Below are 27,974 nucleotides of genomic sequence, written 5' to 3' on the forward strand. Positions count from 1 at the left end.
TCAAAAGGCTGCAAGCAGGATCAACCCAAGGAAGATTACTCTGAGACACATTATAATTAAAATGTTAAAATTCAAAGACAAGGAGAGAATTTTGAAAGCAGCAAGAGAAAAATGACTCATTATATACAAGGGAGGCCCCATTAGGTTATCAGTGGATTTTTCTGCAGACCAATATGCAGTGGGGTGATATATTCAAAGTGCTGAAAGAGAAAAGAACCGTCAACCAAGAATACCATACCAAACAATACTGTCCTTCAGAAATGAAGAAAAAATAAAGGTATTTCCAAACAAACAAAAGCTAAGGGAGTTCACTACTATTAGATTTGTCTTGCAAGAAATGCTAAAGGGAATTCTTTAAATGAAATGAAGGGATGCTAAATAACAACATGAAAACATATGAAATTATAAAACTGACTGATAAAGGTAAATATGTAGTCAAATGCAGAATCTAATACTGTAACGGAGGTATGCAAATTACTTTACCTCTAGTATATAAGTTAAAAAATAATGAGAATATAACTATAATAGTTTATTAACAGGTACACAATATAAAAACTGTGAGATCAATAAAGTGAGTGCATAAAAGGTCAGGGAAGGAGAAATAAAGTACAGAGTGTTTGAACGGGATATAAAGTAAGTTATTATCATAGGAAACTAATATGCAAAATTATATGACAACAAATTAGATAACAGAAGAAATGCAGAAATTCCTAGAAACATATAGGCTATCAAGACTGAATCATGAAGAAATAGAAAACCTGAACAAATCTATGGGACTAAGGAGGTTGAGGCAATAATAAAAAATCTTCCAACAGAAAAAGCCCAGGACCATATGGCTTCACTGGTGAATTTTATCAAACATTCAAGAAGACTTAATGCTGATCCTTCTCAAATTCTTCTGAAAAACTGAAGAGGAAGGAATGCTCCAAAACTCATTTTATGAGGACAGCATTACTCTGATACTGAAGCCAGATAAGGGTGCTACAAGAAAACTACAGGCTCACTTCCTTGATGAATATAAGTGCAAAAATTCTCAACAAGATATTAGCAAGCCAAAACTCAAAAACACATTAAAAGGATTATGCCCTATTATCAAGTGGGATTTATCCCTGGGATGCAAGAATGGGTCACCATATATAAAATAATAAATGTGATACATTTATGGGTACATTAATGAAGGTTAAAAATCATATGACTCAAAGATGCAGAAAAATTTCTTGCCAAAATTCAGCCCTTTCATGGCAAATGTTCTCAACAAATTTAAGAAGATAATAGAGGGAACATACCTCAACATAATAAAGGCTGTATATGACAGACTCACAGCTAGCATCATAATGGTGAAAAAGCTGAAAACTTTTCTGCTCAGATCAGAAACAAGACCAGGGTGCTCACTCTCAAAAGCCCTATTTAACACAGTGTTGGAAGTTTTAGCCAGAATAATTAGGCAAGAAAAAGAAAGAAAAGACATCCTATCAGAAAGGAAGAAGTAAAATTTTCTCTGTCTGAAGATAGCATTACCTTGTGTGGAAAAAACTCTAAAAACTTCACCAGAAAAACAAAATAAGAAAACTGTTAGAACTACTCAATGAATTCAGTAAAATGTCAGAATACAAAATCAACATCCTAAATTCAGTTGCATTTCTATCCACTAACTCTGAAATATCTGAAAGAGAAGTGAAGAAAATAATCCCATTCACAATGACATCAAAACCAATAAAATAGTTAGGAATAAATTTACCTGAGGAAGTGGAGTAATCTGTGCACCAAAAACTGTAAGATATTTATGAAAGAAATTGATGAAGGCAAAAAGAAATGGAAAGATACTCCATGTTCACGAATTGGAAGAATTGATATTTAAAAAAAAAAGAATATTGTTAAGATGTCCATATTCCCCAGAGCCATCTATAGATTTATTTTTTCCCCTTTTGAAAAAAATTTTAATTTTTAAAATTAACATATAATGCATTATTATCCCAGGGGTACAGGTCTGTGAATCTCCAGGTTTTCACACTTCACAGCACTCACCATAGCACATACCTTCCCCAATGTCCATACCATCTATAGATTTAATGCAATCCCATATCAAACCTAATATCAAAATTCCAGTGGTATTTTTCACAGAAATAGGAAAACAATACAAAACATTTATATGGAACTACAAAAAAATAGCTAAAGCAATTCTAAGAAAGAAGAAGAAAGCTCTAAGCATCACACTTTATGATTTCAAATTATACTACAAAGCTATGGTAACCAAAATGATAGAGTACGGCCATAAAAACAGACACATAGACCAATGGAATATTATAGAGAGCCCAGAAATAAACTCGACATACATAGTTAACTAATAATAATTGAGCCAAGAATACTCAATGGGGAAAAGATAGTCTTTTAGATAGATGTTGAGAAAAGTGGATATTTGCATAAAGACGAATGAAACTGGACCCTTAATCCACTCACAGAAAAGAACTTGAAATGGATTGAAGACTTGAGCATGAGACCTAAAATCATAAAACTGTTGGAAGGAAACAGAGAAAAAGCTCCTTGACATTGGTGTTAACAGTGATATTTTGGCTATGACACAAACAACACAAGCAACAAAAACAAAATAAAATTTGTGGGATTACATCAAAATAAGAAGCCTTTGCAGCAACAGAAACAATCAGCAGAATGAAGAGGCAATGGAATAGAGAAAATATTTGCAAACCATATATCAGATACAGTCTTCCACTCTACCAGCTGAGCTATTGAAAGATGCACACCAGATAAAGGGTACATATCCAAAATATATTAAGGAGCTCCTACAACTCCAAACCAACAACAACAACAACAACAAAACAAAAACAAACCAAAAAAATGCCAAATAATTTGATTGAGAATAAAGACATTTTTCCTAAGAAGGCAAACAAATGGCCAACAGGTATATGAAAAAATAGTCAACATCATTAATTACCAGGGAAATGCAAATCAAAAGTACAGTTAGGTATTTCCTCATACCTGTTGAAATGACTGTTACCAAAAAGACAAAGAGGTCATGGGTGTTGGCTGGGATGTGGAGGAAAGGGAACCCCAGTGTGCTGTTGATAGGAGTGTGAAATGGCACAGCCATTATGGAAAATAGTGTGGAGGTTTTTCAAAAATTCTGGATATATATCTAAAGGAAATGAAATCACTATCTTTTTCTTTTTTTTAATCTCACTTTTTTTTTAAGATTTTATTTATTTATTTGAGAGAGAGAGACAGTGAGAGAGAGCATGAGCGAGGAGAAGGTCAGAGGGAGAAGCAGACTCCCCATGCAGCTGGGAGCCCGATGCGGGACTCGATCCCGGAACTCCAGGATCATGACCTGAGCCGAAGGCAGTCGTCCAACCAACTGAGCCACCCAGGCGTCCCTGAAATCACTATCTTGGAGAGATGTTTACACCCCCATGTTCATTCCAGCATTATTCATAGTAACCAAGACATAGTGTTCTTTTACAGATTAGTTAAGGAAGCTGTGATCTATATACAGTGGCATACTATTTGGCCACAAAAAAAATAAGGAAATCCCGTTATTTGTAACAACAGGGATAGACCTTGAGGGCATTATGCTAAGTGAAATAGGTCAGACTGAGAAAGACAAATGCCATATGATCTAACATATTGGGATCTTAAAGATAAAAAAAGCCAAATTTATAGAAAGGAGAGTAGAGTGGTGGTTTCTGGGGGTTGGGGATGTGGGAGTAATGGGTTGATGTTGGTCAAAGGGTACAAACTTCTGGTTATAAGATGAATAAATTATGGGGATCTAATATTCATTATGATTACTATAGTTAATAATATCGTATACTTGAAAGTTGCTAATCTTAAATGTTCTTATTACAGAAAATAAATTGAAATTAGTGAGGTGATGGATTGTTAACTAAACTTATTGTTGTAATTTGTGTTATTTTTATGTATATATATATGTATTTATATATGCCAAATTATGTTGTATACCTTAAACTTACACAATGTCATAGGTCAATTATATCTCAATAAAACTGGGAAAAAATTTTAAAATTTACATAAAAAAGAACATAGTTTCACCTATAGTTTTGCCAAAGGGTGAAATCTGACTCCGTTCAAGGTTCTGGATCCAGCAGATTTGCAGGAAATACCGAGGATAGAGGAACAAGTTGAATTGTGCCATGAGCGTGCCATTGGCAAAATCTACATTGTGGGAAGCTCTGCAGGTCAGTGGGTCTTGTTTTCTTCAGTGGATGAATCAGAAAAGAGAATGGAGAGGGAACCTGTTGATGAAAAGAGCTTAAGGCTAAATCAAATTTTTTAAAAATGAGCACAACCACAGAATAGTATCAAGACGGACACCTTGAATGATAAACATATGAAGAAACAGAAGAAAGTGATTACTGTAAAGGTCAGAGAGTAGTTCCTTTTAGGGGAGGAAGGGAGTTGTGTTTGGGGTATGATACAAGGATGGAATTCTGAAGGAGATGGAAAACTTGCAGTTCTTGATCTGGCTGGTAGTTATAAGGATGTTTGCCTAATAATAATGCTTTGAGGTATGCATCTGTTCTGTGTGGCTTTTCTGTACCTGTGTTTTACTTTATAATAAACAGTTAAAAATATAAAATATTAATTAATTTAAGTTTTTTAGAGGGAGAGTATGTTCAAGCTGGTGAGGGGACAGAGGGAGAGGGAGAGAGAGAATCCCAAGCCGGCTCCACACCCTGCTTGATCTCATGACCCTGAGATCTCATGACCATGAGATCATTACCTAAGCCAAAATCAAGAGTCGGTCAGTCAACCAACTGAGCCTCCCAGGTGTCCCCCAAAATATGAAATATCTTAAAAATAATAATGCATACTGTATCATATATGTATGTATATATATGATATTTATGTTTTTTACTAGATTATTGTAAGTTCTGAGAAATTCTGTCATAAACTTGGTTTTTTGTTGTTGTTGTTTAAGCACACACACACACACACACACACACACATATACACACACACTCTCAAAATCAAATAATAGAATGCTTAGGTTATACTGGAAACCACTAGATGAAACATCTGATTGCTTCAAGGAGTTTTATTCCTATAACAACACTTATTCCAAGTTAAGTACCTCTCCAGATATTTTGACATTGATTACACACCAGGTCCCCAAGGCATTATTTCAGCCACACATGACTCCCTCCCAGAAGCCTCTGCCCAGCTAGAATGGGGTCATCCTCCGTCTAACAGGGGGGTCTTGATCTCTATTAAACATCAAAAGGGGATTAAATAGCTTGCAGCAAATATTTTGTTTGGTCTGGCCAAGATCCATATTAAGTGTTATTAACTCTATATAGCATGAGGATATAGTGAAGATAAAAAGTCTAGGGCCATCAGGGTAAGACTGTAGACAATGGTCAGGTTAGGCTGGCTGCTAAAATGGCCCATCATGAACCTTTTGCATAGAATGCTGAAAGTTTTAAGTACCCTTTGGTACCATCAATGTTAGCCATTGTGCAGGAAAGAAGTATTTTATTTTATTTTTTTATTTTATTTTTTTTAAGATTTTATTTATTTGTCAGAGAGAGATAACATGCACAAGCAGGGAGAGTGACAGGCAGAGGGAGAAGCATGCTTCCTGCTGAGCAAGGAGCCTGATGCAGGACTTGATCCCAGAACCCTGGTATCATGACCTGAGCTGAAGGCAGCCACCTAACTGACTGAGCCACCCAGGCATCCCCAGGAGTATTTTATTGAGTGAACCTCACAGAATTCTGAACTTCAGGGGCTGGAGTGCTTTCAGCTTATCACACTGCACAACTCCTGGGTGTGTTTGTGGCCTTTTATGCTTAGTAATGCTGCCCACCACACTTTTTACTTATTTCCTTCTCCAGGTATTTGCTGTCATCATTCTTGTAGCAATTCATTTTACATGCCAACTTGACATGACTGAGGGGTGCCCAGATAGCCATTTCCGGTTGTGTCTGTGAGGACGTTTTGGGAAGAGATCAGCATTTGAATTGGTAGATTGAGGAAAGAAGATCACCCTTACCAATGTGGGGGGCGGGAATCCTCCAGTCTGTCAGGGGTCCAGATGGAATAAAATGCCAGAAGGGTGAATTTACTCTTTCTTTGAGCTGGGACATCCATCTTCTCCCGACCTGGTACATCAGTGCTGCTGGACGAGGACTTACGTCACTGGCTCCCCTCATTCTCAGGTCCTTGTGTTTGGCCCGGGCTCATAGTACCACTTTCCTGGGTCTCTGGCTTACAGACTGTACATCATGGACTTCTCAGCCTTTACAACAACAGCAACTTATCCTATTGGTCTGGATTCTCTGGAAAACCTTGACTGATACAATTCCCTGATCCTAGAAATGCAACCCAGTAAAATTAATAGCGAATTCTTGTTCCAGAGATCTGAGGATAACCCATTTTTATAAATACTCAGTAAATATTTATCTATATTCACTAGCAGCAAACAACTCACTTGTAAATGGGAAGAATGGTATCTTGCAGTTCTAATTCAAACAATTCATATGGTTATGTTTTTCTTTGAATTTTTTTGAAAAAGTATATATATTTCATTTTTAAAGCAATATGAATCTATTACAGAAACACTTGAAAAATGAAAAAAAAATCCTGTATTCTCAGCACTATAAAACAGTCATGGTTATAATTTTGTATATTTTCTTCTCATCTATTTCAGTATAGGTATTTTTTTCATAGTTATAATAAGAGCATGCACATACTTGTGTTTTTTTCTTTTAAATTTAGCTTTAGTTAATTATGATATAATCATATACATATTTCCATGTTGCTTTGTTATCACAACAGTAATTTTTTTTACTACGTGGATTTTGTCAGATGGCTCTTATTTTTAACTGTTAATCTATTTTTGGTCAATTTATTTCCCCTCACATTTAAGCAAATAAATTTTTGTATAATGTATAGCGTTATGCACATTGCATCTTGGTTAATACTGTTCTGAATTTTAGACTATTAACAAGTGTCAAGAATTTCAGTAAACTTCCATCTAATCTTTCTTTCAGTTCTGTCATCGAGTCTAACAAATCCAGTGATTGTGGAAGTAGGAGGCATATATTAATTTGCCAACTGTTGTTCTTCCCAAGCTCTTAATTATATATGACTTACTAAAGCTGTATAAAACTCGAGCAAGGCAGTAATCTTGCTTACATCTAGAAGTCGGTCATAGAGTAGCAGTTGTGGACAGTTTAGGAACTCATAGTAGGAAGTTGAGGGTTCTTTATTTGGATCCCAGGGAGATGTAATGCTACTTTTCCTAAGCGTGTAAGTATGGGCATTCTTGGGAGCTAGGTCTTGGTTTTCACTGTATGTTCAGAAGAATCCAATAACTACTGATATGAGCACAATGTTTGTTCGTTGAATGGAATGCTATTTTTGTGAGTTCCTTCGTGTGTTTGTTATTGTCATCTCTTTCTCTGCCTTCCCCCTTCTCTGTTTCCTCAGTCATTATATTTAGTAATAGAACTCACCCTTTGACGAGCAGTGATTTATCACGTGCAAGTTTATATGGACAAACATCTTTGAAGAAACTCAACATATTATGCAAAATTGTTAATTGAGAACTGCATCAATCTGTGTTGATTTGGGGAAGTTTTCCCATGTAAGTCAGTAAGTTAGTGTTATTTTCTGTGTCAGAATTTTTTTTTTTTAAGCATGACTGGGGCGGGTGCCTGGGTGGCTCAGTCATTGAGCGTCTGCCTTCGGCTTGGGTCATGGTCCCTGGATCCTGGGATCGAGCCCCGTGTCAGCCTCCCCACTCAGTGGGAAGCCTGCTTCTCTCTCTCCCACTCCCCCTGCTTGTGTTCCCTCTCTTTGTAGGATAAATAAATAAATATCTTTAAAAAAATGACCACGATGCTGATCATTAAATAAATTTATGCTATCAATAGCAGTTATTATGTGTTAGCAAGTTCATAATGAATTAAGTGTTGAAATCATTTATCAAATGCAATTATCTTTTTACTATGTTATTTGGAAAGGTATACTTTACTAACTTCATTAAAACTTGAGGCTTTCTAAGTTTTTGCACAATTAAGCAAAGAGACATTCTATGCAAATAGCCTCAAATAAAATTATTTTTAGATGTTAAAAATTCTTCTAAATTAGTTAATTGTTTTTTTTTCTTCTTTATTTCGAACATGTTTCTTTTAAATTTCAGTATAGTTGACACACAATGTTACATTAGTCTTAGGTGTACAACTTAGTGGTTCAACAAGTTTATGCGTTATGCTATGTTCACTGTAAGTGTAGCTACCATCTGTTCGGATACAATGCTATTACAGTATCACTGACTATATTCCTTATGCTGTGCCATTTACTCCTGTGACTTATTCATTCCATATCTGGAAGCCTGTATCTCTTACTCCCTTTCACCTATTTTGCCCATTCCCCAACCTCTCCTCCCTCACCCACCGCCCTGGGCAACCATCAGTTTTCTGTATTTGTAGATCTGATTCTGCTTTTTGTTCCTTGTTCATTTCTTGTTACTAGTTTTTTTTTTTTTAATTTCACTTATGAGTGAAATCATATTGTGTTAGTCTTTCTGAGTCTGATTTATTTCCCTTAGTATAATACCCTCCAGATACATTCATTTTGTCTCAAATGGCATGATCTCATCCTTTTTTGTGGTTGCATGATATTCCAGTGTATGTGTGCATGTGCATTTGTGTGTCTGTGTGTGTATATAAGACATTTCCTTATCCATCATCTACTGATGGACACTTAGGTTGCCACCATGAAACTGTCTTTCTTTAAAGGATAAAATCTTAGTTATTTTTGATTACCAAAGACATGAATAACATATCTGCTTCTAATATGCAGTAGTTCTCCATTTTTGACAATGGACTAAACAGTGTCTTGTGTTTTTCTTAGGAATGGGCTGTTTCTGGGGAGCTGAAAGGAAATTCTGGACCACGAAAGGAGTATATTCAACTCAAGTTGGTTACGCAGGAGGCTACACCACCAATCCTACTTATAAAGAAGTCTGTTCAGGTAGGAAGAATTTGCTCCAACTTCTGTTATAATGAGCAAGAAAGGTTTTGTCTCTGCTGGCAGGTGACAGAATATTTAAAATGCAAGTATAATTTTTTGTGTTTCCTCAGTCTTTTCTTTCCCATTTCTATAAATATACTTGTTGATCTCTCACTTTATATTTTTGTTTTATTTTCTAAGATTTATTTATTTTAGAGAAAGAGTGTGCATGTACAAGCGGGGGGGGGGGCAAAGGGAGAGGGAGAGAATCTCAAACAGATTGCCTGCTGAGACACAGACCCTGATGTGGGTCTTGATTTCAGGTCTGAGCCAAAACCAAGAGTCAGACACTCAACCCACTGAGCCACCCAGGTGCCCCTCTCACTTTATATTTTTAGAAGATAATAGATTTCCTATGGAATGTACCATTCAGCTTTTGTTGCAAAATAATCACTTGCAAAACTTAATTCTAAAGCAATCACCTATTAGCTTATGATTATGTAGGTCAGCAATTTGGGCGGCTCTCATTTTGGTGGTTCTTTTGCTGGTCTCATCTGGGCTCACACATGTGACTCCAGTCAACTAGTAGGCTGCTTGGGGACTAGTTGGTCTAGGATGCCTTCACTCACAGGTCTGCATTTGGTGCCGGCTATCGTTCTTTGCTGGCTGGGGTAGGGGGAATGATGGACCATGTCTTCAAAACACTGGCCTGGGCAAATTCACGTGGTGGTGGGTGCAGAGATCCCAAGAGCAGCAAGAGAGGATAAGCCCCATTCTGCTAGCACTTTGCAAGTTTCTGTTTATATCACATTTGATAGGGTCCCACTGGCCAAAGCAAGTCACATGGTCTAGCCCAGAGTCAATGCGGAGGGATCCCCCAAAGGCAGGCATACAGAGGGGTGTGAAGACTGCAGTAGTCTACCATATGGGAAAAACATCACACACTCTAATTGTTTTTCTCTGGGTAAGACATTCAAATTTGATTTATAATGAAGGGATTGGCAAACTGGTTTGCAGGCTAAATTCTGCCCACTGCCAGGTTATGTAAATAAAGTTTTATAGAAACCCAGCCACACCCATTTGTTTATATATTATCTGTGAAGGTTTCCATGGCACAATGGCACAGTTGAGTGGGTATAACAGAGATGGTATGCCCTGCAAAACCTAAAACATTTATGAGTTAGCCCTTTACAGAAAAATATTTGGCTACCAGGAGAGGCATATGCCCGCATGGCAAATTCTAGCTCAGATACCAGACAACTGTTCCGAATCTGGTTTTTGTTCTAGCCTTCAAGGATTTCCTTTATTTCTCTGCCAGCTCACGTAGCACTTAAAACACAGTTTTTTTCTCTTTAAAATTTCTTTTTCATTTTTCAAATAAGAATGGTATATATTGAAGGTGTATGACATGATGTTTTGATATATAGAGTGAAATGATTACTAATAGTCAAGCTAATTAAATTACCCATCTCCTCACATACTTTTATTTTTGTGGAAAGAGCGCCTGTGATCTACTCTCTTAGCAGATTTCAAGTGAAACAATACAGTATCATTAACTACCATCACTGTGCTGTACATTAGCTCTCTAGAACTAATTCATCCTCCAAAACAGATACTCTGTACCCTTTGACCAACATTTCCCTGCTTTGTTCTACTCCTGCCCTTGGTAACCACCATTCTACTCTCTGCTTCTAGGAGTATGATTTTTTTTTCAGATTCTACATATAAGTAAGGACATGCAATATACATAGTATACATTTTTTCTGTGTTTGGATTAATTTCATGTAGAATAATTTTTTCCAGCTTCACCCACATTGTTGCAAGTGGCAGAATTGTCTTCATGTGTAGGACTGAATAATATTGTATTATATATACATATCACAATAGCTTTATCCATTCTTCTGCCAGTGGACACTTTGGTTGCTTCCAGGCCATCGCTATTGTGGATAATGCTGAGGTGGACCTCAGCATTATGGGATCGTAGTTTTGTCTTTGAGTGACTGATTCCATTTCATTAGGATGTATACCCAGAAGAGAGATTGCCAGATCATAGGATAGTTTTATTTTTAATGGAGGAACACCCAGACTGTAAAACACATTTAAAAAAATATTTCATTCAGGGACGCCTGGGTGGCTCAGTGGGTTGGGCAGCTGCCTTCGGCTCAGGTCATGATCCCAGCGTCCTGGGATCGAGTCCCACATCGGGCTCCTTGCTCAGCAGGGAGCCTGCTTCTCCCTCTGCCTCTTCCTGCCATTCTGTCTGCCTGTGCTCGCTCTCTTTCCTCCTCTCTCTCTGATAAATAAATAAAATCTTTAAAAAAAAAATTTCATTCAGTATCTTGAATTCTTTCTTTTTTTTTTCGATTTATTTATTTTAGAGAGAGAGCATGCCAAGGAGCATGAGTAAGGAGGGGCAGAGGGAGAGGGAAAGAGAATCTCAAGCAGACTCCCTGCTGAGCATGGAGTCCAGTGCAGAGCTTGATCTCACGGCCCTGAGATCATGACCTGAGCCAAAATCAAGAGTTGGATGTTTAACTGACTGAGCTACCCAGGCACCCCTCTTAGGAGTTCTTCACAGGGAGGGTTTATTATCTAGATACATAGTCCACCACGGTGACAAAAATGGGATTTTAAAAATACACAAATCGTTTTATTTTTAAAAATAGTTTTATTTTTAAAAGGTTGAATTGGTGTTACTTGTGGAAGGCCCTCTCAGCTCCCTGAGGGTACAGTGAATGCAGCTGGGGGAGGAGTTGGGAGTATGGGCATTTGTACAATAAGGAGCATGTTGGTTTGTTTGCTACAATATGAATTCTGATTGTGAAATGAAATTTGAGCTGTGATATTAAAAGTATCACAAAAACATATATACTCTTGTTTTCCTTGCCTTACAGAAGAACTGAAATATACTCATTGGTGTTGAGAATGTGGAATATAGAACAAATACTTTAATGGTTAATCCGAGGTTTTTCTTTGCATCTGTTTCGGCATTAAACAAATACTTATGCAGAGTTATAAATAGATGCACATGAACCCTGGAGATTGCCCAGGTGTATCCTCTTAAGTCTCAGGAATGGAAATGAATAGATTCCTTCCCATAATTGCAGACATGACTTAATAGCCCAAGAGAAAAGGTTGCTAAGAAAACCTCCAAATATCTACTGCTTGTACTATTATTCTCCACCAGCAAAATGTTAATAATCAATTAGAATACTTGGTTGCTTGTTTGTTAAGACTTTTTCCGATTCAACTCTTTATGTTAATAAGAACAGTATGCTAATTGTCCTTTGTTGAACTCCTACTACGTGCCAGACACTGTAAGAAGCACTTTTTGCCTCTTTGCTTTTTTTCCATCTAATCTTCCAAAGAAGTCTATGAAATGTCTCAGTTTCTGTCTTTTACAGAGGGACTGTTGAGGCTTAGAGAGGAAGAGGAAGTTCCCCAAGGTCACATATAGCAGGAATTCCAATCTCATCAGCTCTCAGCATCAAGTTATTCCATTGATCATGACGTCTGTCACCCAACTGTCATATCCCAGTGATCTGTCCAGTCATACTTCCTTCCACCGAGTCCCACACTCTCTTTCATGTCCATCCCTCCACTATACTCTTAAAAAATTGGTGTGCTTTTTAATGATTACAAGTAAAGAAAATACCAAGCATTTTTTTTTTTTTTTGGTCTTTCTGATGTTTCGAAGGGCAAAGGACAAAACTCTTTTAAGATACAGTTCATGCAAACAGCCAGTTTCTTAGAGTCTTGTACAGAAAGCATGGAGGTTGGTAAAGAACACTATCTGCTAAGTTGGCGGTGGCATTGGGAAGCACGGTTGTCATGGAAACTTATTCCTGATTGGGAAATGATGGTTATGGGGTCTTACCCAGACACAGAAGGAGAGATGATTTCTTTCCCCAGGCTTTTTTTGTTGTTGTTGTTCTGATCATGAAAGAAAAAACCAAAAAGACAGAGAGAAACTGTGATAGAAAGGACCCTCTGGCACAGAAGTGGTAGAGCCTTCAGATCCCTGGGAATAGCAGGGAAGGAGAACAAACAAGGTCCCCAGCTAAAGTAATTAGGGTAACCAGCTAATTAAAGATTTTTGACCAAGGAGAGGATGGGGAGAGAGAAAGCAGTTTATACTGGGAGGGCTTCCCTGCTGAAGCCTCGGGTGCTCAAAGCTGTATTGAATAAGTCAACCCTGGAGAGGTCTGACTTGCAAGGAAGAAAAACCAAGGCTCCACTAAACTGCGTAATAATTGCTAAAGTTTCATAGAGAAATACTAGTCTGTGCTCCAGTATTTAGATTAATTTCCAAATTGCTCTTGTGTTTGTAATTAAGTTTGCAAAGCTTTGGTCACAACAGTCTTTTGTAAAGGTATTCATTTTTCATTCATTCATTCAGGAAACAAAGCCTAGGACCTGGACTGTCTGCCAAATTCCTTCTCGTATAGCAAATACACTTGGACCTAAGGTACCATTTGGTTCCGTGAGGCAGGTGCCAGAATTCCAGGGATAGCACTCAGAGTGGGGGCAGTTTGCAAAATCCAAGGGGCTAGCGCTAACCGCACACCAACCTATCACATGATGACTAATGGCAGAGCCGTCACAGCATTGTCTTGTCCCACAGACTGGTGATCTCATGGATCTCCATGGCAGCCCTAGGACCAGAAACATTGGCAGCGGTTTGTCGTGCCTGCATGCTAGTGGGTATGCGCCATCTCGGGGGTGGGGGTGAGCAAGTGAGCGAGGGTGTATGTGAGTGTAAATGCAGGTGTGTATCCAGGTAGGACGCATATTAATGTCTGGATGATATTTCTTTGTCGCTATTGATGTTGCTGTGATTCGGAGACCCAAGCTGGGGGTGCAGTTAGGCACACAGAAAAGTGTATGGCTTCTAGTAAGAAGTCAGGAGAAGAGGTGATCCCATGATGGTGACACATGGACAGAGTTGAGTCTGACATGTAAGTAGAATGTTCATGAATGGCTCCACTAATAGGTGGGTTACATGCCAGGTGATCTGTGTGGTGCTTGAGCCTGACATTTGGAGAAGACATAAGGGGCCAACAGTTCCTCGAGACGATAAAGTGGCTCTTTGGGAATGATGTATAAAACAAGCCTGCAATGCCTCAGAGTGGAGATAGGCAGTTGCTTAGAAGAGCGTGGCTTCCGGGTCTGTAGGATCCCAGAGTAACCCAATGGAATGCCCTTCCCTATGCAAAAAGGAAAGAAAAAAGAGGGTCCTCAATAGGGGGGCTGGTTAGCCAGGCCAGCCTGGGAAAGGGGAAGTCCTGCTTGCGTCCTCTGGATTTCTTTGTATGGTTTGACTTCTGGACAGATTCCCAGAGCCTGACACCCTGATGCTTTTAAGTTTTATCAGTAACTCCTCTTATTCTGATCCACACTCTGGAGAAACTTCTCATTTTTTTATCCTCCTGGGGAGATTATTTACAGAAAGAAAAGGCAATGAGACCAGGTTGGTCAGCCAGACAGTTCTAATTCTCATTTTAAATTCACTTAAATGCCATTCAGAGATGTATGTTTCAGTTTGTTGTGAGTTTAGTCCACACAGGTCATACTGTCCATATTGGATTAGCGTTGGGTCAAATTAAATGATAAAAATGGAATTTTGGCTTCCAGAGCTTAGAGAAGCCAGACCACAATGATTTGCCAAAGACTGGGATTGCCTCTGTGCATTTCCCTGGAGACTCCCACCCTCACACTGCCCATGATTTCATCTAAACCGTTTTAAAACTGACCTTTCTCCTGTAGCAGGCACTTAAACTTCTCTTCCTTGGATTCATCAATTAACACCAAGAGCCACAGGCTGAGAAACTTGCAGCTCTTAGATGTTCCAAGCCTGAATGGGAGTCCTCTGCGAGTTGCCCACCGCCTGGTCCTGCACTGGGAACCCAGTCACAGCATGGATGTGCGGTGGCATGGCTCATCACTACTGTTTGGCCACTGTTTCTTGTGGTGTTTCAGATCTGACTCTGATCATGGCTGAGAAGGAATCTAAGTCTTAGTGACCACCATTCTAATCCTAAAATGATTTCCAAGGATTTATGCATTTATTTGGAGTTCCTTTGTTTTTTTAAAAAGATTTAATTACTCTATTTATTTGTTAGAGGGAGAGAGAAAGAGCACAAGCGGGGCTGCTGCAGGCAGAGGGAGAAGCAGGCTCCCCACTGAGCAGGGAGCCCAAGGCAGGTCTCGATCCCAGAACCCTGGGTTCATGACCTGAGCTGAAGGCAGACGCCACCCACGCGCCCCTCAGGTGTTCCTTAAAATCTCAGTGTATGCCTAGCATACACCTGGGATGGTGTAACCTCCAGGAGCCTAGACTTACTGTACCCTTTCTTAAATGAATTAAATAGTACCCGTTTTCCAGAATTCTTTCTCCATAGTCAAATGGAAGCTTGATCTTTCACGTTTGTTTTAAAGTGTTGAGCTGACCCTGGATTTCTCTTTACACACACATGCATGTGTGCCCGCACACACAACACACACCAACTCCTCCAAACATTTGTTATGCAAACCAACTGATTAACTGGCACGATTTTGCTTTACTACATTGATTTTAGAAGTAATTGAGCTATTCAGAGTTCTGAATACCCTGATAGAGAATTATTCTTACATTTTATAATAACGACTACACAGATGAAAATATGAAAAGACTTTCTGCAATGGGTAAGCATTCTGGGTTAATTTCAGTGCATTCGCCTAATACACAAATAACCCCATTTCTGGCGAGAAAACCCAGGATGTTCATTCACTGGGTAATATCTTTTCGTATTTTGCTTACAGATGTTCAGAACAATTCCGTGTTTATTAGTCTATTCAAAAGCTTTTAGAGATCTGCACAGCCAAGGGGCACCAAACCAGAAGCATGAAAGGGACTGCATAAGTTTTTCTCAGAAGTGAGATTTACACCATCACCACAGAGAATCTGAAGCCCGGATACTTTGTTTCACTGAAACACTCTGGGGGGTTTTCAGGCAACCTATCCAATGGCATTCTGAGCAGGAGCCTGGTCTGGGAGGCACAGAGTGTGCAAGTTCTCATGCCACCTTCCAACAGTGTTGAAGTTCAGGCCGTTTTGCTTGCTGCACTCCGTTTCCTCTCCTGTAAAATGGGGACAGTGCTATTTTATGAAGCCAGTAGAGTCGTGGTGAGGTTCTTACTTGAAAATAAAAGTATTTCAAATTGGAGGTGTTGTGGAACATCAAGGGCATATACTTGCTATCACTCTAGCTCTTGGGCATGTTAAAGATGAAAGAAAGGGCCGTGAAGCATCCGTAGGCAGGGGCACGGGGTCAGCTCACAGAATATGCATGTGTTGCAGCAAGCAGAAGCCAGTTTTCTCCTGTTCCTCTTCTTTGTTCATAGTCAGACCCACTCCCTCCCCAAAGGCACATCTTTATTTCCTTGATGCTGAAGAGCTCTCATAAAGCATTGAATCATTTCCCCACTAATATAAAGCAGCTCAGTATACTTTTTTAGTTTGACTTAATTTCTGAAGTGTTTGGGTGGATGTACGTGTCCATGTATCTTACATAAGATTGATGATCCCATTTTTCTTCGAAGTAGTAATGAGTTCTGTTATTAGCAGATTTTACCAAGCAATGTAAAACTCTTTCTAAATTCCTTGCAGACTACATTAAATCTCTTTTTAGTGCGTAGTAAGTCTTATTGTACTCATTTCAATGTCAGTCAAGGTAAATTAATAAGTTATTGGCATATCCCTGAAAAGGCATGAATTCCGGTGTTCAGTTCTTGCTATAAGCAATTTGATCACTTTTTGTTCCTCAGATGTGAGACATAAAATTGACCTTGAACTTGTAGCACGCAGGACAGAAATGTTTCTCTCTCTCTCAGACTGCTGGCAGAAAGCAATCCCCGCCGTCAATGGTCCTATGACTCATAGTTATAATCCTTGGGACTAAATATGGTTCCTCCATCCAACCCATCCACAGAGCTGTTCAAGACAGATTAGTTCAGCAAATGGACCCATTGCCTGAAAGGACAAAACACAGGTCATGGGAAAATGACTGTTTTTGTTTATTTTCTAAGCCTCGATCACTAGAAAAGATAAGCATAGATTCTTGACAAGGGCTGCCCCTCTTGAAGGGGCTCCAGGAAAGTGCTTCAGGGATTTCTCCAATAACGAAGAATGTTGTAACTAAATCACAAACATTCGAGCTGCTTGGCTAACTCCTTCGGCCTTTCAGCTATAATATATGTTGCAGTCTTGACTAATATTTTATTATTTTAAAAAGCTTTTGAAAATGTTTGAAAACCACTGAGACTACTTCCTTTGTCAGATAAGGAAACTGAGGCCTGAGAAAAAGTGAGTTGGGAGATAGATTTGAGAAGAGTTGAAATTTTTTTCTTCCCAGATCAACGTGTTGCTGGAATCCTAAAAAGAAGTTGATACTTGTATCCATTATGCTTTTATAAGTAAGGATGGGGATCAAGGATTCAGAGTGGAGGTAGCTTTTGAGTTTGAAATGTCAAGATTTCAATACATCAATATTTTTGACTGCTAGATCCTGGTTATCTTTTTAGGTGGGCTGGAATTTTTTTTTTTTCCCCTAAAAGCTGAGGACTTGGATTTTCTAATAGACCATTCTCATGCCTTCTAGATACTCTAAGTGCTGACTCCTAAGCCAGGAGTGGGGCTGAGGGTGTGACAATAGAGCCTTCAGAAATCACTCTTGGTTTTGTTTTTTGTTTTTTAATATGTTCAGTTAACCAACATATAATACATCATTAGTTTCTGACGTAGTCTTCAAAGATTCATTAGTGCCTATGACACCCAGTGCTCATCACATTACATCCCTCCCTATTGCCCTAAAGAGGAACCTCTCTTGTTAACCAGTGTTTCAGTACCTTGTTTCCTTTAGACCTAGGAATGAGAAAAGACATTATTAAACAAGAGGGTGTGGTGGTCCACTCTCTTTCAAAGCTTCTGCAAATCTGGTTTCCAGCCTGGGCTGTGGACTCTCAGGACCTGCAGCATTAGGACACAGAATCTGCAAATTGACTTGTCCATCGAGCACGGCCTCATGATCTGAATAATCATCTTGCTCACATCACTTGCCATTTTCAATCTATAAGGGAGCCGATGCTATGATGAATAAAATACACATTCATCCAGTGTCACTGACCTCAGAGCAGCTCTTTGTCTCCATCTATGTTCTTCATCCCTGGTTTCTTAAATTAGAGCAATGATCCCTGGAGGCTCTTAAGCAGCATCTAGACAGAACCGTGTGGTCTCTCGTGCTCATACAGTGATGGACTGGCCATGCTAAAGGATTGTCCCAAGTTCCCAACGTGAAAGGAAATACACAGAAGCATGTCTGTTCGCTAGAGACATTTTGAGTTGGCCAGCATCTTTCAATCCGGTGTTAGCCATCACAGAGGGTGAGTGTTTTCTGCAGCTTCACAAGACTGCAGGCTGGTAAACACCAACAGATGAGGCAATTCAAGCTCGTCCTCCTCTCATGGTAAAGAAAGTATTATGTGCCTTTCCTTCCTGTTGGGTTTATTGGCCAGAGACCCAAGTTGCATCAGTATCTGTTGTCATTTAAGGGAAGGGGCGGTGAATGAAATTGGATGGTTTATGGATTCTCTGAAGACTAGAGCATGTTCCATGTATCCTTCATGTGACCTTGGTATTTTCACATTCTCTAGTTTATTTGGCTGTTCAATCCATCTCTCTCCTTGAGCAGCTTAAATCACTGCAGGGAACAGGTGTGGTGGTCAAAGGTCAACAGACTGACAGACTTTAACTAGTTAAATGTGTCAGTATTTCAACATATCTGATGGTAAAACTCTAATAACCGCCTTAAAAGGAAAATAAATTAAAGGAAAAGGAACAGTAATCAAAACATTCTTTATGTTCACCCAGCACTAGGAATAGGTTCTTCTTTCCTTGTTTCAGGATTATATTCTCAAAGATTTAGGAGGGAGATTAAGAGGAATTTGCTATAGCAAGCAGTTCTGAAAACATAATTGCGAAAGCAACTGATGACTATGCCCACACTGATATTTTCAAATCACGTATAATGGAACTATAATGTAATATGAGAAAATATTCTTATAGGGGGTTGAGCATCTCTAGGAATTTTAGGTGATACTCTGGGTCTTAATTACTTCATAATGACTGACAATTTTTAGAGCCTTCAAATGAGCATTCTTTTTTCTTCTTCTAAGTTACATTAAAAATAAATATCTAGGTCAATTACTGCCCCATCTGCCAGTTAAAATGGCAATAAGAGGGACTCCTATGAAAACATGGTCCTCCATCCTGCCAGCGCGTGGCCCAGTAGGAACGGAGCATCTTCAGAAGAGGACACTGCTATTTGCCTCACTAGCACCCATGATTTGCCTGGGCCTCCTCAGCCTGTGACTCAGCTGCAAACCACTGAGTCGCTTCAGCTGTGAGGCAGGCTTTGCTTCCTAAATCCTGGCCTCCTGTGCAAGGTATTGTGGGGTCTGTCAGGGAGCACTGAGGGACAGAACTGAGCTCAGCGCCTTCAGTCTTTGCACATGGGAGCTTGTATGGTTTCTTTGTGGCAGAGGCTTTCCCAGGAGGACTGCTCACCCACAATGGGGTGCATCCCTTTTAATTTAACCTTCCTCTTCTTTTTGGTTATTCCCTCTTCTCCCTCCCCTCTTCTTGGCTTTTTCTTTCCTCTAGTTAAGGACACGTTGCTCTTCTACTCCAGTCTATTGTTATTATAACAGTCCTAAAAAAGAAAACCACAGCTAATGACTTATATGGTGCCCAACTTGGGTTTGGAACAGTTTATAACTTGGGGCACTTGGGTGGCTCCATCAGTTGAGCATCCGGATCTTGATTTCTGCTCAGGTCATGATCTCAGGGATGTGAGCTCAAGTCCCATGTGGGGTCTGTGCTCAGCATGAAGTCTGCTTAAGATTCTCTCTCCCTCTCCCCTAGCCCTTACCCCCACTTGCTCTCTCTCTCTCTCAAATAAATAAAATCTCTTAAAAAAAAAGAACAGTTTATAACTAAATACTCTCCACAGGTATTACACTAGCTTATATTAATCGCTAAGTTTATAAAATCTACAAAACACTTTCCCGGGATGATCTTTGTCACAGGCCTATGGAATAGAGTGGCATTGTCGCTCCCATTTACAACAAAGCAAAGCTCTCAGAAACAGTTAAGTTGCTCAGTGTGGCACCTGCCAATTAGAGGTACCGACTGTCTCTTCTGATGGCATTTCTTTTGAAAAGAAAACAGGGTTTTTATTTCAGACTGTCTCCTTCTAAGCGTTTTCTTTATCTGTTTCCAATAAGTGCATTTTCACATGGCCCTTCTTGAGCATTTTAGGATACTTTGAAAGAAATTAAGCTGTGAAGTTCTAGGAATAAACTAGAATTTTGAAAATGCTTTATAAGAAATATCTGGGACTGTTGAGAGGAACTTGATCTATAGCAACATGGATTTCTTTTTCTTTTTTAATTGGAATATAATTAACAAAGTCATATTAGTTTCAGGTGTACAAGACAGGGATTTGACAATTCTATATATTACTCAGTGCTCACTATAGCAAGGGTATTCACTATACAATGTAATTGTAATATTATTGGTTATGGTCCCGATGCTGTACTTTTCATCTCTGTGATTTCTCTGTTTTATAATTGGAAGTCTGTACAGCTTAATCCCCTTTATTTATTTTTCCCATCCCTCTATTCACCTCTCCTTTGGCAACCACTGGTTTGTTCTCTGTATTTGATTTTCTTTTTCTTTTAGTTGCATGGATCTTAGAAGTTATCTGTTCCAGTGGTTTTTGAAACTTCTATTAAGCACTGGAATAGTTTCTCCAGATTAAAAATTTTGCACAGATGTTTACTATTGAAACACTGTCCAGGATACTCTGATGAGAAGATGGTACTTCCCCTGACTCCGTCCTCATTCTTTAGGCCTAAGGAGGTGCATCCTTGGAATGAGGAATGAATTTTAGAAGCAGTTGAGGATCAGGGAGAACTTCACTCGGAGTTGAAGCACCTGGAGGAGGAGAAGACCTCCTCCACCTCATTAAGCCCTATGCTTCCTTTAAGCCTGTATACAGGAAGTATGTCCAGGATTTCAAGGACACCATCCAGTAGAAAGTTCTGGAAGACCTGAGAAGGGGGCCTTTTCTTCTCAGAGCTATACCCAGGCACCTGCTTGTACCTAGGTTCCCAAAATACAGGTGTTTCTATGTGAGTTCTGGGTCTCGCGGCAGAAGGGCTCAGAGCATCCAGTTTCTTCTAGTCACTGTGCTCCTTTTGTTTTCAGTTTCAGCTCTGGCTCCTTGAGCATGTTTATTTGAAAGTGCTCCCTCCCCTCCTTTGTTCCAGAGGTGAGGAGCAATGAGCTACTCTAACACCCATGCCCCTGTCAGCGGACCTGCTTTGCTCCTGAAGAGTGGGTTGACAAAAAGTCATAGGTGCCTGAACTTAGTATCTTTGTGCACACACACAAAAAACCCAAACCTGTCACCTTGTTTAAGGCTTGTTAGGTTGTGTTTGATCGTTTGAAAATGCTCCAGGGAAAACCATCTGTCTACTTCCGAGAGTCAGGTTGTAAAAAGACTAAGCCACATACTGAGGGTGGGGGGTGGGGTGGGCATCAGGAAAAAACCATCTTTTTTTGGATCTTCAATAACATTTTTAAATTAATACACTGTTTTTTATGCAGTTTTAGCTTTAAGGCAACATTAAGAGTAGGGTACAGAGATTTCCCAGTTGTCCCCTGCCCCCTCCTCCCCACCGCTCCCAGCCCCTGCAGAGCCTCCCTATCAACATCCCCCTCCAGAGTGGTACATTTGTTACAACTGATGAACCTACTTTGACACATCATTATTGCCCAAAGCCGACAGTTTACATTAGAGTTCACTCTTGGCATTTATATTTATGGGTTTGGGCAAATGTGTAATGACATGTATCCATCATTATAGTATCATAGAGAGTAGTTGCACTGCCCTAAAAAACTCCTCTGTGCTCCACCTGTTCATCCTTTCCTCTCTCACCATCCCGGGGCAACCACTGATCTTTTCGCCGTCTCCATAGTTTTGTCTTTTCCAGAATGCCATATAATAGGAATAACACAGTATCTGTATGGCCTTTTCAGATCAGCTTTTTTTTTTCCCCCATGTCTTTTCGTGGCTTGATAACTCATTTCTTTCTTTCTTTCTCTCTCTCTTTTTTTTTTTTTAAGATTTATTTATTTATTTATTTGACAGAGGGTGAGCGATCACAAGCAGGCAGAGCAGCAGGCAGAGGTGGGGGGCGGGGGAAGCAGGCTCCCCGCTGAGCAGAGAGCCCAATGCAGGGCTCATTCCCAGAACCCTGAGATCATGACCTGGGTTGAAGGCAGAGGCTTAACCCACTGAGCCACCCAGTTGCCCCCAACTCTTTCTTTTTAGTGCTGAATATTATTCCGCTGTTGGGATGCGCCACACTCATATAGCCATTCAACTACTCAGGGACATCTTGAGTGCTTCCAAGTTTTGGCAATGATGCATAAAACTGCTATAAACTCAGGACACTGGTTTTTAACCAAGGGGCAGAGATTAACTCTGGGGTTGGGCTTCCTGGAGGAATGGACGGAAGGGGCTCTCTGCCAAAGAGGATTCCTATTAGGTCATGTCAGACATGGGAGCTTTATCCACCAGAAGCACTTCAAGTTAATTCTCTATTTGATTTTTTTTTTTTTGGACCACATAAATAACAAGGTTTTGGACAGCATGCCTGTGTGTGGTGGTTATAAGATCTCAGGGGGGGCAGCTTCCTCTTTCCTCAGAGCACCAGCATTCGGATAGTGATATAGTGGTTTTTTTCATATTCCCTTTTGATGGGTCAGCCTTATGTTCAGCCTTATGTTGAGGATGTTGCTCCTTAAAGTTCCCCCTCCATGGGGGTGGTTCCTGTTAGAGTCTTTATTTGGGGGGGGTTTCCTAGACTTCATCTGCTACCCTGCTTCCCTCTCCCCAAGTGGCTACCGAAATAGGTTCAGAAAAAACTCCAGTGCTTTGGAGCTTGGGTCCCTTTTTGGGTACTTATTTTGACCTTGCTTTTTAGCTTTTGACTGTTTCTTTCTTTCCTACTAGCTTTGTGAAGAATTTTTAATATTTTGTTATTTAACATTTGTTTCATTTCCGGTATTTATTATACCCCAAGTTTTAGTTTTATCAAATAGAGAGATTGCATAAGATGTTGATGTGCTGTATGCTTGGCCAGGGCATGCTGAGGGGGTGGTTAGTGCTCAGAGACAAATGAGGGGTTGTAGGAGGTGGGGACACCATTGCCCGTTGGCGTGGCTAGGCACCTGCCTGAACAGATGGAACAGTGACCTGGAAGGGTCCTTGGACAGTCTGGAAGTAAGAGGAAGGTGACAGGCCTTTTCCAGTTCCAACCAAAAACAGTGTCCTTAACTATGGACTAGGTAGAACTCGATCTTAGAGACCTTGGGTCTCAATGCATCAGGCAGCTTAGGTTATCAGTCCTTGTGTTCTATTCTATGTGTGTCTAAAAGCCCTTTTCTTTTATTTGAATTACTGCATCCCTATGACCTTCCATTTGAGTATAGTCAAAGGAACCTGTAAAAATCATTAGAACAAGGTGCATAATCAATCAGATGGAAAAGTACATACTTTGTGGTGAAACTAGGTACTTGGGAACTCATGTCATTCTCCAGTCTATCAAAGTCTGCTTCTCTCTTCCCTCCTGTCATGGGATTAAAAGTCACTCTCTGTTTTCTTTCCCCCTCATGTATAGATCAAACATTCTTCTGGGCATTTGAGAAAGTTAAGAAAAAAATATGTTGAATAGTCTACTGGAGGAATATATACTGTAGTAGAGAATATAGGACTAAAAGGAAGTTATCTGGGTAGACTGAGGAGAGAAGCAAGATGTGGTGTTTTCTATTTTTCTGGGTCTTATCTTCCACATCCCTGACTTTGCCTTTGCAGCTTATGACTGGTGCTCTCCTGGGCTTTCCCTCTGTAGCTTTGCTCTGCTCACTGGTGTTCTTGACATTGTTCCTTTAGGCTCTGCCGGCCTCACTGGCAAGCAGAGGCCCTCATGGATGGGCGGCTGTGTTGCTAATGGTCCTGCTTTGATGGTTTCTCTCAGAAAACCTCAACACAGAAACTCTAGAAAAGGGGCCTGGGCCTGTTTCCCTGGGATTCTATTAGCTACAGAAGTTCCAGAAAAATAAAATACAACCTGGTTATTTAGGTCAGTTTCCAAATGTGGATTAAAGACAAACACTGCCAAGACAAAATGGACACGATAAATATGATCTGTCAGAACAAATGGCAAAGAAATGGAAGAAATCAGCAACTGTGTGTAGGTGAGCCACTCATGAATAAGACTCACCCTTTAATTTAGACCAGTTGCAGCAGAATAAAGGCTTCACTTCCAGATGAGGAATCACACATAACAAGCAAGCAAAAACTGTTTAACACCACCATGCCTGGCCAGTGTGTGAGGCACAGAATTCTGGTTAGTGATGAAAGCAAAGTGAAAAAGCCAGAGATAGCCCAAGATATCAATGGAACAGATAAGGAGAAAAGTTTCCACAGTTGTGTGTGTGTGTGTGTGTGTGTGTGTGTGTGTGTGAGAGAGAGAGAGAGTATGAATGTGTGTGTGTGAGAGAGAGAGAAAGGAGAAGAGTGTGAGTGTGTGTGTGTGTGTGTGTGTGTGTGAGAAAGAGAGAGAGAGAGAGAACACCTCACCACTCTAACAACACACATGCACATAAGCAAGGTAGTCCACACTGTCGACAAGCACAGATGGGCTGGTCACATCTCCTGGAGGTAGGGCAACAGATGGGCGAGTCATTGCATAAATTGGATGCCCACGGACTATGGTCCCTGCTAGGAAATCCAAGGACGGTATCAGGTTGACCCAATGACATACCTACGCAGAGGTAGAACCAGGGTGCCCATGATCTGAAAGGGTGGTGGACAGCAATTTGCGCTGATGGGGAGAAAAACAAATGAAATTCAGTAGGGGAATAAAGGAAATTCTACCATCTGTATATATGTTAAATTTTTTTGTGTGTCTGTAAGAGGATACACTGTCTTTCATTCATCTTTGTAAGACTTTATGTTATGATGTCACTTCTGAATGTTGTAATCCTATGACATTCAGAGCACTGGAAGAAGGACATTTAGATATTTGATAGATGTGCAAATATATTTGAAATAAATTTTCTTAGCACTGAATTTTTCTTTAAGCATAAAGTACAAAATAACAAATTTCTTGAAAATAATTACAAAATGTGGTTCAGTTTTTTTTTTTTTTTAAGATTTTATTTATTCATTTGAGAGAGAGAGAGCAGGAGCAGGGGGTTAGGGGGAGAGGAAGTAGCAGACTCCCTGCTGAACAGGAAACCCGATGAAGGGCCCAGTCTCAGGACCCAGAGACCATAGCGTGAGTCAAAGGCAGATGCTTAACACTTTGAGCTGTTCTGGTGCCCCTGTCGTTCAGTTTTAAACATACATCATAAAATGCAAATGAAGCCTTCATTTAAAACCAAATAGTATTAAACTCAAACAAAACCTACTGTATCTGGTTATATTTAAGCCACTTTAATAGTGCACCACAAAAGCTATGATCTGTTCTAATGGGTACTGATAACCTCTTAATTTGATGACAGGAAGAATGAACTGACATGTTTTTAAGTTGCTACACTCTCAACACTTTTCTTTACATTTAGTATACACCTACGTTCATGTTAAGGGTTCTCTGTTGAAAACTTTCTAAAATTCATCACCTACTCTGTGAATCAGTTGGAAGTGCCAGATACAGTGGTAGGTGAGGCAGATTTCTTTTTGTTTCCCTGAAGGTTTACATCCATTACGTGTTTTGTTTGGTTTTAATTTAAGAGCAGCTTTAGGCTTATAGAAACATTGAGCAGGAAGTACAGAGTTCCAGTACTTACCCCTACCCCAACCACCCCCCCACCAGATCTTGCCTTTTAGTAACATTCTGCATTAGTCTGATACCTTTCTTGTAATTGATAAGGCAATATTGGTACATTCTTTTCCACTAAATCCACAGTTTACATTTCATTCTTTGTGTTGCTCATCCTGTGGGCTTGGACAATGGTACAAGGATGAGTGTCCACCATTAGAGCGTCATACAGAACAGTTCCCTGCCTCAGATGTTCCCTGTTCATCCATTCCTCTCTTCTTCCAAATCCCTGGCAACCACTGACTTCTTACCGGCTATATTTTTGCCTTTTTCGAAATATACTTGGGATTATATGGAATGCAGTCTTTCAGACAGGCTTTTTTCACTTAGCAATATGCATTTGATGTTATTCTGTGTCTTTTTGTGGTTTGATAACTCATCTCTTTTTATCACTGAATAAGTTCCATTGTATGGATGTATAATTGTTTATCCATTCACCTATTCTAAGGCATTCCAATTCTTGGCAATTAGGGAAAAAGCTGTTAGAATCATTTGTGGGCAGGTTTCTGTGTGCATATGTGTTTTCAGCTCATTTGGGTGAATACCTAGGAGCATGACTGCTGGATCATAGGGTTGAATGATGTTAGCTTTGTAGAAAATTGCCAGAATCCTGCCCAAGTGGCTGTGCCATTTTGCTTTCCCACAAGCAGTGAACAAGATCTCCTACTGTTGCATATCTTCGCCAGAATCTGGTGTTGTCAGTGTTTTTGGGTTTTTATCATTTTAATGGGTGTATAGTGGTATCTCATTGTTGTTTTGATTTGCAATTCCCTAATGACATATAAAGCTGAGCATCTTCTTGTATGCTCTTTCAACTTGTGTATCTTCTTCAGCGATGTTGTCTATTCATATCTTTTGACCATTTTTTTGGGGGGGGAGTTGTTTTCTTACTAAGTTTTAAGAGTGTTTTATCCATTATCAGATATCTCATGAAAATATGCCCTCCCACTCTGTGGGTAGTCTTTTCACTCCCTAACAGTTTGTTTCACAGGGTGTCCACTCCTTTTTAAGTGCTCAGGTCAGGTACTGGTAGATCAGTGGTTAGGCAGGGGTCGGTGTAGGTGGGTGGGTTTTCAGATTTCAGAGCAAGCTTTGTTATTTCAAGTATTCTCCCAGAAAGTCAGTTTGGGCTGTCCCATACCTAAATCTTGGCACTCACTCCTTTCCTTTTCACTTGGGTCTATTTCCTGGATTGTGCCATGATTTTCATCTCTCATGGTTTGCTCTCTTGAGCATTTTGTCCTTCTGCTGATTATAGTAACTGATCCTGGCTATATTCCCTGATGTCACACTCATTCTGTTCCCTGACTGTGACCATCCACCCACCCTTGGCTGATGCTGATCATTTTGTCTGTTTACTGGTTTTGGCTTTGTTGATATAGCTCGTCTTGCCTTATACTGATGCCTAGTATCTAGAACCATTATTGTATTTTCTGTGGTTGATTATAAAATCACTTTTCATCTGGGTAGTTATTGTTTTACATGCTAAACCCAAACCCTTTGTCACTCTCAGTCCCAAATTAACTTCTCTTTCTGACTTTCCCATTTTTTCCCCTATCAGTGGCCTTACTTTTCTGGCAGTAACTCAAACTGTAAACCACAGGGTTATCTTTGATCTATGCTTTGCCTTTATCACATGTAGACAATCAGTGGTCTTATTCTCCAGCCTGAGTCCTTTAATGCCCACCATTTACTACATCAAAGGACCTGGGTTCTACCACAATAAAGAAAAAAAAAAGGTTACATTGTCCCAGGAAGATATTTATATATGTTCAGGCATTCTGTTAATGCTGTGTACATTTTTTATGAAAACACTATATTATTTTCTTTTCCGTGACAACCTCCAAGAGCCTTTTCATGCTACTTTCTGGAAGGATTCTTTGACTTTTTTTAAGACACTAAAATGCTCTCAAGTCTTTTTTTTTTTTTTTTTCTCTTTTTTTTTGAATTCCGGTTTCCACCAATGTGGGCATGGCTCCAGCTTTATG

The 27,974-nt window shown here is 39.7% G+C and overlaps 1 protein-coding gene across 10 annotated transcripts in view; it reads left to right on the top strand.

The window, feature by feature from the left end:
• MSRA (methionine sulfoxide reductase A) overlaps nt 1-27,974 on the top strand; it is a 425,594-nt gene that overhangs the window by 201,287 nt on the left and 196,333 nt on the right. For 8 of the 10 annotated variants that reach the window (XM_082726896.1, XM_082726902.1, XM_082726905.1 and 5 more), the window contains one exon: nt 8,896-9,015. The exons of 1 other annotated variant lie outside the window; for it this stretch is intronic. In XM_082726896.1, the coding sequence (XP_082583022.1) occupies nt 8,896-9,015 (120 nt within the window). Of the gene's footprint in view, nt 1-7,490; nt 7,625-8,895; nt 9,016-27,974 lie in introns of those variants that run through there. One more of the 10 variants, XM_082726897.1, reaches the window with a different exon arrangement.

The sequence above is a fragment of the Mustela nivalis genome (genome assembly GCF_964662115.1).
Source record: "Mustela nivalis genome assembly, chromosome: 4".
Taxonomy (NCBI): Eukaryota; Metazoa; Chordata; class Mammalia; order Carnivora; family Mustelidae; genus Mustela; species Mustela nivalis.